Source organism: Pongo pygmaeus, chromosome 23 (genome assembly GCF_028885625.2).
Source record: "Pongo pygmaeus isolate AG05252 chromosome 23, NHGRI_mPonPyg2-v2.0_pri, whole genome shotgun sequence".
NCBI classification, from domain to species: Eukaryota; Metazoa; Chordata; class Mammalia; order Primates; family Hominidae; genus Pongo; species Pongo pygmaeus.
Window position 1 is genome coordinate 46,410,232 of NC_085931.1, and position 12,167 is coordinate 46,422,398.

The following is a 12,167-nucleotide window of genomic DNA, read 5'->3' on the forward strand; positions in this document are numbered from 1 at the left end:
CTAAAAATACAGAAATTAGCTGAGCATGGTGGCGCCTGCCTGTAGTCCCAGCTACTTGGGAGGCTGAGGCAGGAGAATCGCTTGAACCGGGGAGGCAAAAGTTGCAGTGAGCCGAGATTGCGCCACTGCACTCCATCCTGGGCGACAGAGTGAGACTCCGTCTCAACAAATAAATAAACAAATAAAAACAGTGTGTTAGGGTGCGAGAACCCGGGTCGGGGACGCGGGTGAGCCGCGCGGTAATCGCCCTGTCCTGCCACCAGCTGGAGGACAAGAGCTCCTCAGAGCCTCAGGCCGAGAGAATTGGCCCCACGACCGGCAAGCGAACACTCCTCAGGGCACGGTCTCCCAATGCAAAATGGGCACCTGGACCGTCATTTCTAAACTTCTAGTTTTTTCTCCCTATGGCTATGAAAAGAGTCATTTTTTTTCATAGGACTTTTAAAGGAGGCTTAAGAAAAGCACGCAGGCCTGGCCCGGTAGCTCACGCCAGTAATCCCAGTGCTTTGGGACGCCAAGGCGGGCGGGTCGCTTGAGAGCAGAGGTTCGAGACCTGGGCAAGATGGTGACACTACGTATTTATGAAATATTTTAAGAAAATCACGTACACCTGTGGTCCCCGCTACACGGGAGGCTGAGGCGGACGGATCGCTTGAGCTCAAGAGGTTGAGGCTACAGTGAGCCGTGATCGAGCCACTGCACTCCAACCCCGGCAACAGAACGAGACCATGCCTTAGGAAAAAAAAAAAAAAAAAAAAAAAACCAAGAAAATAAAAAAGGCGCCCTCCGCACGCCCGCCCCTCCGCCATCTTTGCGTCCGCCCCGTCCTGCGCCGCCACTTCCTTCCCAGCCAGAAGTTTCGCGCCAAATTGTTCCGCACACAAAATGGAGCCCGGAAGGAGGCGAGGTCATGCACCTTGCAGCCAATCATCTTTGGCAGACAGTCCGGGAGACGGGGGGCCGGAGGGCTCAGAACGGTCCAATCGCTGGCCGCAAGGCTCCGGCGAACCAATGGGAGCGCAGCGGCTGCGGCGTCCGAACAGCGCCTCTAGTTTTTCCCGCGAAACTGGGCGGCTGAGCGTGGAGGTTCTTGTCTCCCCTGGTTTGTGAAGTGCGGAAAACCAGAGGTGAGGCCAGTGGGAGTGGGACTGGGACTGGGGTCCAGCAGGCATCTGGATTTCCGGGCGTAGTTGGAGTGGGACAGGGGTTTCTCGGGAACTGGGGTTGGAGTCCAGGAGCGCGGCCGGGGGTCCCCCCGCTCCGGACTCAGGGCAGGGACCCAGGCGTCGGAGGGGAGGAGGTGCCAGGCGCTGCCCGCAGCCTGTTCTGGCCGTTTGTTCCCACCCCAGGCGCAGTCATGTCGGGATTCGACGATCCTGGCATTTTCTACAGCGACAGCTTCGGGGGCGACGCCCAGGCCGACGAGGGGCAGGCCCGCAAATCGCAGCTGCAGAGGCGCTTCAAGGAGTTCCTGCGGCAGTACCGAGTGGGCACCGACCGCACGGGCTTCACCTTCAAATACAGGTGCGGCTCCTGCGGGGCCGGGGGCTCGAGTTCCAGTGTGGCCGCGCACACGCCTCTACCAGCCTGCTAGAGTCCTGGACAGTCAGAGCACAGATGGGCCCAGACGGGGGAAAGAGCCGGTCCTGGGTCCCAGGGCTCATCCCGGCAGCCTCACGCCTTGGTATAAGGCTTTGTGTATTTTATTTTGTTTTATTATTTATTTATTTATTTTTTATTTTGAGACGGAGTCTTGCTCTGTCGCCAGGCTGGAGTGCAGTGGCGCGATCTCGGCTCACTGCAATCTCCGCTTCCCGGGTTCAAGCGATTCTCGTGTCTCAGCCTCCGGAGTAGGTGGGACTACCCCCGCCACCACCATGCCCGGATAATTTTTTGTAATTTTAGTAGAGATGGGGTTTCGCCATGTTGGCCAGGCTGGTCTCGAACTCCTGACCTGAAGTGATCCACCCGCCTCGGTCTCCCAAAGTGCTGGGATTACAGGCGTGAGCCACCGTGCCCGGCCTGTTTTGTGTATTTTATCTATACCTGGAGTTAACTTCTGGGTGAGTCACCTGTTGAGTGGGCCACCAGCAACCAGCTAGCGCCACTTGGACTGTTTAGTTCTTTATCCAGCTCTTGTTCCTGTTCATCTGCTTCCTATCATCCTTCCATGTCATGTCTGAGACCTTACAAACTCAAGTTCCCTGTAGGTGTAAAAGGTGAAGATGGCAGTTAGGATTCACTTCACTTCGCCCATTCATTTATTTATACCAGTCTTGCACCTTCATTGATTGAGCACCTGCTGCCTGCCAGATACTGTTCTGGGTGCTGGGCTGCAGCACTGAAGCTGGACCTGGCTCCTGCTTCTAGTTGATTGTACGACCTGTGACATCATGAGAATCCTCATAGGCCCGGCCTCTATCCCTGAGATGTTAAAATGCAGAGAACATGAGGTTGCAGGTTCAGCATTGGCCCATTATTAGCTGAGTGACTTCCAGGTGTCCGTGTCTCTGGGCCTCACCAGGCCAGAAATGGGTAAAGACATTCCTGCTTTCACTTATTCATGCAGCAGCTGATACTGCCCACCTGTGTGCCAGGCACTGAGCTACAAAGATGAAAAGACGTGCTTCTTGTCCTAGAGAAGCTCCTAAGTCAGAGGAGTAAGTCTTGAAGACCAACAGATAACTTCCATGGTGGTCATTTCCTCCACAGAGGAAGGTGAAAGGACTTAGGGAAGTTTTCCCAGGGGCTAAAGTTTGAGGTGACCTTTGAGCTAAGGTCAGAGTTGCAGGTGTAGAAAGCCTTCTGTCTAGGTAGGAGCAATTGCTTGTGTAGAGGTGTGGAGTGTCCTCACAGCAAGTGGCTTTCAGTACCAGTCTGACCATTTTACTGGCTCCTGGACATAAGGGAGATGGGGCTCAGGCCTGTGATACTGCGAGGCTGGGGAACGGCCTGTGCGTTGGTCAGTGGTCCCCAAATATGTTCTTGCAACAGTACTCACATGGGATGCTCTGCTAAGCATCTGGGCTGGACGCAGTGGCTCATGCTTGTAATCCCGACTCTTTGGGAGGCCGATGCCAATGGATCATTTGAGCCCAGGAGTTCAAGACCTGGCTGGGCAACAGTGAAACCCAGTCTCTATTTAAAAAAAAAAAAAACAGTCTGACTAGAGGTTGATAAGGCAGATGTGTTTTCTGCTGCCTTGGCGCCTCCAGTTTTTTTTGTTGTTTTGTTTTTTGTTTTTTTTTTTGAGATGGAGTCTCACTCTGTCACCCAGGTTTGAGTACAGTGGTGTGATCTTGGCTCACTGCAACTGCTGCCTCCCGGGTTCAAGTGATTCTCCTGCCTCAGTCCCCCAAGTAGCTAGGATTACAGGTGCCCGCCACCACACCCGGCTAGTCTTTTTTTTTTTTGTATTTTTAGTAGAGATGGGGTTTCTCCATGTGGTGAGGCCGGTACCTTTTTGGTTTTTTTTTTTTTTTGAGACAGTCTCAGTCTGTCGCCCAGGCTGGAGTGCCCTGGCAAGATCTCTGGTCACTGCAGCCTCCACCTCTGGGGTTCAAGCATTCTCATGCCTCAGTAGCTGGGACTACAGGCGTACGCTACCATGCCCGGCTAATCTTTGTATTTTTAGTAGAGACTGGGTGTTGCCATGTTGCCCAGGCTGGTGAACTCCTGGCCTCAAGTAATCCACCCTCCTCAGTCTCCTAAAGTGTTGGGATTACAGGCGTGAGCCACCGCACTGGGCCCCAAGTTTGAGCTGTGTACATTGTTCTTCTCCAAGAGTAAGTTAAAGGCTCCGCGGAATCCTTCAGTGACAGAACTGGCTTGTTGTTTTGTGCATGCTGGCCTGAGTGTTGAAACATCCTTTGACTATCTCGTGGACCCCTTCCATGGAGCTTTCTTTAGGGCATGCCTGTGCCAGCAGTGAGTAGCCTCTGCAGGGTTAAATAATGGAATGATCTGGAATTAGATGTGTGTTTGGGAAGAGGAATGGTGAGGTCATGGTGGCTGTGGTGTGGGCCGCTTCAGGGGTACAGGCACGCTTCAGCCAATGTTGGTTTCCTCTTCTTTGCACCCTTCCTGCCCCACCCTGCTACGTGCCCACTCCAGGGATGAACTCAAGCGGCATTACAACCTGGGGGAGTACTGGATTGAGGTGGAGATGGAGGATCTGGCCAGCTTTGATGAGGACCTGGCCGACTACTTGTACAAGCAGCCAGCTGAGCACCTGCAGCTGGTGAGTGGGACCCCATCCCTGAGCTCCCCAGGGCTGCTCTGCCCCAGTTACTAACAGCCTGTGCCCTTCCCTTTCTCCAGCTGGAGGAAGCTGCCAAGGAGGTAGCTGATGAGGTGACCCGTCCCCGGCCTTCTGGGGAGGAGGTGCTCCAGGACATCCAGGTCATGCTCAAGTCGGATGCCAGCCCTTCCAGCATTCGTAGCCTGAAGGTGCGTCGGGGGGCTGTGGCTGCTGCATGGTGCAGAGGGCTTTGGATGCAGGCAGACCTGAGTGCTAGCTGTGTGACCTTGAGCGAGGCACTTGACCTTTCTGAACCTGTCTCTTGCAGACAAAAGGAACTTTTCTTGTTTTTTACTTTTTGTTATGAAAAATTACACACCCAAAAGCAGAGAGTAGTATAATGAATCCCGTATAGCTTCACCCAGATTCAATAATTAACATTTTGCGTTGTTTCCTATTTTGTCCTTTTTATTTTTTGCTAAAGAATTTTAAAGTAAATTCATGCATGGTGGTGCATGCCTCTAATCTTAGCACTTTGGGAGGCCGAGGGAGGAAGATTGCTTGATACCAGGAGTTTGAGACCCTGACTCACCAAAAAAAAAAACAAAAAACAAACAAAAAAAAAACAAAGCTAGGTATGGTGGCATATGCCTATAGTCCAAGCTACTTGGGAGGCTGAAGTGGGAGAATCAAGGGACCCAGGAATTTGAGGTTACAGTGAGCTCTGATTGTGCCTCTCGGCACTTCAGCCTGGGTGACAGAGCAAGACCCTGTCTCTAAAAATAAAAAATAAATTACAGACATGACAGTTTATCCCGAAAAAAAAAAAAAAGGTTTTCTTACATACTCTCAATACCATCATCAGCACCTCAACTGAAACATCAAAGATATCTTAGTATCATTGAATATGTGGTCTAGATTCAGATTGACCAAATTACGTCAATTGCCTCTTACAGCTCATGTGTCTCAGCCAGGACCAGGCATTGTATTGGATTGTTTAAATCTCTTTTAATCCAGAACAGCTTCCTTTACTCTGGGTGTAAGTTCTTTCACAGATACATTATTGATTTGCTGAAGAAGCAGGAGCCATTATCCTGTAGAATGTGCTGCCTTTTAGATTTATCTGAAGGCCTCCTTGGGGTGGTTAAAACATGCCCCCTCCCCCCTTGATTTTTGGAAGCTGGAAGTTAGATGCAAAGGCCTGTGTTTCGATTTCACATACCGGGCAAGAACGCTTGTGGGTGATACTGGATCCCTCATTGCATCGCACCATCCACTATGCTGAGACTGACCAGGTGCTAGGTTGAGGTGGTGATGGCCACTTTATTGTAATGATGCAGGCATGGAGCCTTGTATTCCGCTTCCCCAGCCTCGCTTCTGCTTCCCACAGCCTCTTCCTGGTTTCTTTGAGAGCCCCAGCAAAACTTCTGCTCATGTCTGATTCTCTCATTCAGCCCGAGGAGGGCGTTGAGAAATGGAGACAAGGTGGAGAGAGATTGTCCCAGTCCTGTTCACTAGTGGTTCGGGAGCTTTGTGAAGGGCAAGGACTGGCCATAGGAAGGAGCAGATTGGCTGAGAATTTATGTTTTACTTTTTATTATGGATAATTCAAACATTAGAATATAAAGAGAATTGTATAACGAATCCTCTTGTACTCATCACCCAGCAATTAGAGGCCAATTTTTTTTTTTTTTTTTTTTTTTTTTTTGAGATGGAGTTTTCGCTCTTGTTGCCCAGGCTGGAGTGCGGTGGCACGATCTCAGCTCACTGCAACTTCTGCCTCACGGGTTCAAGCGATTCTCCTGCCTCAGCCTCCCAAGTGGCTGGAATTACAGGCATACACCACCACACCTGGCTAATTTTTAGTAGAGATGGGGTTTTACCATGTTGGCCAGGCTGGTCTCGAACTCCTGACCTCAGGTGATCCATAGAGGCCAAATCTTATTTCATCTGTGGCCCTGGAGTTCTTTTGAAACAAGTCCCATACATCATATAATTTGATCTGGAACTATTTTGCCATGTATCTCTGAAAGATGAATCTCTTTTTTTTTTGAGACTGTTTCACTCTGTTGCCCAGGATGGAGTGCAGTGGCACGATCTCAAATCACTGTAACCCCTGCTTCCCCAGTTGAAGCGATTCTCCTGCCTCAGCCTCCCGAGTAGCTGGGATGACAGGCATATGCCACCACACCTGGCTAATTTTTGTATTTTTAGTAGAGACGGGGTTTCACCATGTTGGCCAGGCTGGTCTCGAACTCCTGACCTCAAGTGATCCGTCCACCTTGGCCTTCCAAAGTGTTGGTATTACAGGCATGAGCCACTGCGCCCAGACTTTGAAGAATCATTTTTTAAGGCATAGCTACAATAACATCACACTTAAAAATTAACATTACGGCCGGGCGCAGTGGCTTATGCCTGTAATCCCAGCATTTTGGGAAGCCGAGGCGGGTGGATTGCCTGAGGTCAAGAGTTCGAGACCAGCCTGGCCAACATAGTGAAACCCCGTCTCTACTAAAAATACAAAAAATTAGCTGGGCGTGGTGGCAGTCACCTGTAATTCCAGCTACTTGGGAGGCTGAGGCAGGAGAATTGCTTGAACCCGGGAGGCGGAGGTTGCAGTAAGCCGAGATCCTGCCATTACACTCCAGCCTGGGCGACAGAGCAAGACTCTGTCTCAAAAAAAAAAGATAAAATATTACTGCCTTGTTGTCCAGTGTGGGAATAGTCATTAAGATGGGGAAACTGAGGCTCAAAGAGAAGTGACTCAGAGAGAAGGCCACACAGCAGGTTTTGACAGAACTTGAACTATAACATGGGCCCCTGCCTCCCAGGTTTGTTCTCTGTGTTGTACTCTACAGGTCCAGGGATGTTGCCATCAGAGCTGGGGTTCAGGTCTGTGTCCTGGCACCTGCCACTTTGTAGGGAAATGTGCTTTGTGTATCTCTTGCCCCCTCCCCCATTGTGCTGCGAGGTCCTTAAAAGCAGGAGCTGTGCCTGAGGCTCCTCTGAACCACCGGGTCCAGGTAGCCTGGCACTGGGTGGATGCTCTGGAAGCAGTTTTTGAGCTGAACAGAAGAACTGTGCCCCTCCCTGCAGCTCTGTGCCCACCTCCTCCAGGCCCCTGCCCAGGACATTTACCGGCATATCTCAGGTGTGTCCTGGCTCCCCTTAACCAACAAGCCTCCCGATGGCTCTGTTACAGTCGGACATGATGTCACACCTGGTGAAGATCCCTGGCATCATCATCGCGGCCTCTGCGGTCCGTGCCAAGGCCACCCACATCTCTATCCAGTGCCGCAGCTGCCGCAACACCCTCACCAACATTGCCATGCGCCCTGGCCTGGAGGGCTATGCCCTGCCCAGGAAGTGCAACACGTGAGTCTGTGGCCAAAAGGGACTGTGGGAGGTGACCTGAGTGAAGATGAGAAAGGATGAGAACAAGTAGCAAGCACTGCCTGCAGCTGCTTCTAGAGATCCACTGGGATGGGCTGGACAGGGGTGTGCCTTTAGGATTGGCACAGATCTGATGCCCTGTGGCTCTGAGACACTGTGAACAGTGTCCCTCTACACTGGTGAGTTCTGTCTCACCAGGATACCCAGACAGCCTTGTAGGGAACCCAGGGTTGGGAGGGAAAAGCAGTCCAGGGGAATGAGTCTACTTGGAATCTTCTGAGGCAAACTATGGTTTGCTCACTAGGCCAGATCTAGCCTGCTGACCCTATGGCCCAGGAACACGTTCGTTCATTTAAGTATTGCCCACAGCTGGTTTCGCACTACAAAGGCAGAGTATGTGGCCTCTTGGCTTGCAGAACCTGGAATGCACATCCTCTGGCCCTTTCTAGAAAATGTTTGCTGCCCCCGGTCTGAAGGAGCCCCACCCTCTTCACTGGCTGCTCTTTCTTGGCTCCTTCGCTGGTGCCTCCTCAGCTTCCCATCCATGGGCCTCATTCCATGCTGTTGGCATCTCTCACTTGGAGTGGCGCGCTACCTCCTCCCTGAGCCCCCGCGTCCACCCTCCGCCCCCTCAATCTGTTTTCCACCCAGCAGCCAGGTGTCCCTTGACACTGCAGGTGGTCCAGTCATTTACTTCTTAGTCAAGTCCTGCACGGCCCACCACGATCTGCTCCCGGCTCCCCCAGGCCTCGCTGCCCCTCTTCTCTCCAGCCTCCTTCCTGTTCCTGGAATACACTGGCCACCCCTAGTCTCACTGCCTTTGACCTTGCTGTTTCCTCTACTGGGAGTGCTGTTCCTCAAGCCGCCATAGTCTGTGTCCTCACTTCTTCAGGCTCCTCTTCACATGTCCCCTCACCAGGGGCATCTTGCCCGACCCTTCGTCTTCAGTTTGGTGCGCACACACCTTGTCTCTCCCACACCTGCCTACTTCTTTACTTTTCTTCACAGCATGTAGCTGTTACTCTTTTATGTGGTTGTTTGCTTGTATGTCTTTTCAGCCTCCCTTGATAGGAACTTAGGCTCCACAAGAGCAGGGACCTTTTGTTCACTGCTGTGCCCCCTGCACCTGGAATAGTGTCAGACACATAGTAGGTTTTGCTATGATGTTTGCTTCTTTCTGTTGCTATAGTATTTATTGAATAATGACATAATTACCTAGGGATATGTAGAGGCTTAGACCCTCAGAATGGTCTAGAACTGCCTAGAATCCCACTGGAAAAGATCTTGGGATTTGAGTGGGGCTTTAGTAAGAGAATTGATGAACTAGCTCTTCTTCACCCATGAGGACCCCATGACCCTGCAAGACTGAGTGTGACCTGTCTGCCTCCTCTCAGCATGTTAATGGAAGAACCCAGCCTCAAGCAGTTCCCTTGACTCTCAATCCAGTGCTAGGTCCGTCAGCGTTGCCTTCCTTTAGGGCTTATCTCCAGCTTATTCTGGAGACCCCATAAATTGCTGCTGGCAACATCTCCTTGCTGGCTCCTGGGATGAATGAGCCCTGCCTTTGGATTCTCCAGGTAGCTTTGGTGACTCTTTTCCCTTACCTTGTACAGAGATCAGGCTGGGCGCCCCAAATGCCCACTGGACCCGTACTTCATCATGCCCGACAAATGCAAATGCGTGGACTTCCAGACCCTGAAGCTGCAGGAGCTGCCTGATGCAGTCCCCCACGGGGAGATGCCCAGACACATGCAGCTCTACTGCGACAGGTGAGGCAGAGGGGCCGGGACGTGGGCATCTACGATGGTGGATGTCCCAGCTGTGGCCCTAACCCGAGTGTTGGGAGTGGGTCATCTGGAGCAGGGTGAGTGGGGTGGAGAAGGTGGCCAGTTGCAGAGCGCCTGCTCTGTGCCTAATGCTTCCATAAGTTCCTCTCATCTCGTCTTTCCATAATCTGCAGGGTTATGTCAGCCCCATTTTGCAGATGAGGAAATGTAACTTGGAGAGGTTAAATGACTTACTGTTGGGCTTTCAGCCTGTGTCTGTTGCTTTCCAAAGTCTGTGTTCTTCCTAGGATAAGAGGTCTAGGGTGCACAGCTAGGTAACCAATAGCTGGGAAAGCTTCTTCCCAGCCTGACATCCCACCTCCTACCCCCGGCTTTCTTTTTTTTGAGACGGAGTCTGGCTCTGTCGCCTAGGCTGGAGAGCAGTGGTGCGATCTTGGCTCTCTGCAAGCTCCGTCTCCCGGGTTCACGCCATTCTCCAGCCTCAGCCTTGCGAGTAGCTGAGACTACAGGCGCCCGCCAGCATGCCTGGCTAATTTTTTGTATTTTTTAGTAGAGATGAGGTTTCACTGTGTTAGCCAGGATGGTCTCGATCTCCTGACCTCGTGATCTGCCTGCCTTGGCTTCCCAGAGTGCTGGGATTACAGGCTTGAGCCACTGCGCCCAGCGTACCCCAGGCTTTCTGTTAAGATCCTGCTGAACAGCCATGGTGGCTCATGCCTGTAATCCCAACACTTGGAGAGACTGAGACAGGATTGCTTGAGGCCAGGAGTTCAAGACCAGCCTGGGCAACATACTGAGACCCTGTATCTAAAAAAAAAAAATTATTTTTATTAGCTGGGTGTTGGGGCAGACACCTATAATCCCAGCTACTTGGGAGGCTGAGGTGGGAGAATCACTTGAGCTCAGAAGGTTGAGGTTGCTGTGAGCTGTGATTACACCACTCTACTCTAGCCTGGGCAACAGAGTGAGACCCTGTCTCAAAAAGGAAAACCAAAAAGATTCTACTGAGGGGGAGAGGGTACTGAGCTTGGGCCCCTCATAGTAACCTGGGTGGAAGGTTTTGAGATCTTTGATTAGGGTTGTAACCTGGGCTTGCGTATCCTGAAATTGCATGCAGGTGTTCTGAGGAGAGTGGCTCTATAGCTTCTGTTAACTTCATTAGTGGCAACAGAGTATGTAGGGGTCAGGCTCTTGCTCCCTGGGCAAGTTATGTGACTTTGTCAAACTTCAGTTTCCTCATCAGTAAAATGGGGATAAGGACAGTCCTTCATCTCTCAGAGGGCTGCTTGAAAATGCTTGTCGTGTTTAGCACAGTTCCTTCATGCAGATTACGTAATCAGGATGTGTGATTTTCCAAGCAGTTCATGAATCCTGAAAACTTACGAAGCGGGTATGGGAAGAGGGGAGTTGGAAGCTCATGGAGTGACGGTGATGGTCTTTTCTGGAGCTGTGATTTCTGATGGTATAAAGCACTTCTATGTCTGCTGCCTCACCTGACTCCACAACATCAGAGGCAGGCCACTTCATCATCCCCCTAGGCTCAGAGGTGCAGTGACTTCGTTAAGGTCACACAGCGACTAAGTGTCCCTCCACACCACCCTGGCTCTGACTGGGGGACTTGGAGACTTCCCTGTTTCAACATCTCATTTTTAAAACGGAAATGAAAACCCAGAGGCAAAATGAGCTCACAGAGCCACGAAGAGGCAAAAAGGGCTAGTGGCCCCTCAAGGAGGCTGGAGGGCATGAAGAGGAAGTCTTGCCCTGAGAGGCTAAAGGGCGCCACCCAGCGAGCTGACAGCAGACACGTGGAGATGGGGCTTTTGGAGGGCTCTGTGGGCTGTCACTAAGCCTCCTAAACCAGCGTACAAATGAGTTAGCAAGTTCAGCGAGAGTCAGGCCACCACCTGCCTTTCTGTTTGGCTGTCACTGTCAGCAACACCATCCTCCAAGCAGCTGAGCATGGGCTGAGTGATGTGGGGACAGAGGCCATTCTCTGGGCTCCGTGGGGATGGAGCCAGCTCAGCCTGTGGTGCCTGTGGCAAAAATGCTGAGGTGGACCCCGAGTGTCCTGGGGATGGATGGAATCAGAGACTTGCTGTCCAAGTCAGAATCTCACCTTTTCTCCTTTCTCCTCTACCCTCCTCTCAGGTACCTATGTGACAAGGTCGTCCCTGGGAACAGGGTTACCATCATGGGCATCTACTCTATCAAGAAGTTTGGCCTGACTTCCAGCAGGGGCCGTGACAGGGTGGGCGTGGGCATCCGAAGCTCCTACATCCGTGTCCTGGGCATCCAGGTGGACACAGATGGCTCTGGTGAGTTGGCTTTGGGGTCCTGGCTTAGCCCTGCCAAAAGGCTGTGCTTGCATACTTCTGGTAACAGGCAGCTCGTTACTTCATGAGGTAGCCCAGGATGTCCTTGCGTTGCTCATATCATTAGAATGTTCATTTTTATATTAAGTGATCCCCGGAACTTCCACACTTTGGTCCTAGCTGTGACTCCTGGGCTGAGGATGTTTGCCTAAGTGCAGGATTAAGGCAGAAGGACTGAGGTCAAATCACTGGGGAATTACTGAAAGCCACGTCTTCACTTCTGTGAGAGGAGATACAAGAGAAGTGAAATGCAGGGTTCCAGGCAGGCAGCCGCCAAGTGTGTAGTTGGAGAAGTAAGAAAACTGAGACCGCTGGGGACATGTGGGTAAAGTGGCGGCTGTTGTGGGTCATGCAGTTCCAAGGAGGTGCTAAAGG

At 51.7% G+C, this 12,167-nt stretch overlaps 1 protein-coding gene across 2 annotated transcripts in view; it reads left to right on the forward strand.

Moving 5' to 3' along the window:
* The first annotated feature begins 938 nt into the window (after nt 1-938).
* MCM5 (minichromosome maintenance complex component 5) overlaps nt 939-12,167 on the forward strand; it is a 50,730-nt gene continuing 39,501 nt past the window's right edge. Inside the window, exons 1-7 of one of the 2 annotated variants that reach the window (XM_054470558.2) lie at nt 939-1,127; nt 1,350-1,524; nt 4,114-4,240; nt 4,321-4,449; nt 7,443-7,615; nt 9,247-9,402; nt 11,569-11,735. In XM_054470558.2, coding sequence (XP_054326533.1) covers nt 1,358-1,524; nt 4,114-4,240; nt 4,321-4,449; nt 7,443-7,615; nt 9,247-9,402; nt 11,569-11,735 — 919 coding nt within the window. In that variant the 5' untranslated portion in view covers nt 939-1,127; nt 1,350-1,357. The remainder of the gene's footprint in view (nt 1,128-1,349; nt 1,525-4,113; nt 4,241-4,320; nt 4,450-7,442; nt 7,616-9,246; nt 9,403-11,568; nt 11,736-12,167) is intronic. The other variant, XM_063662999.1, reaches the window with a different exon arrangement.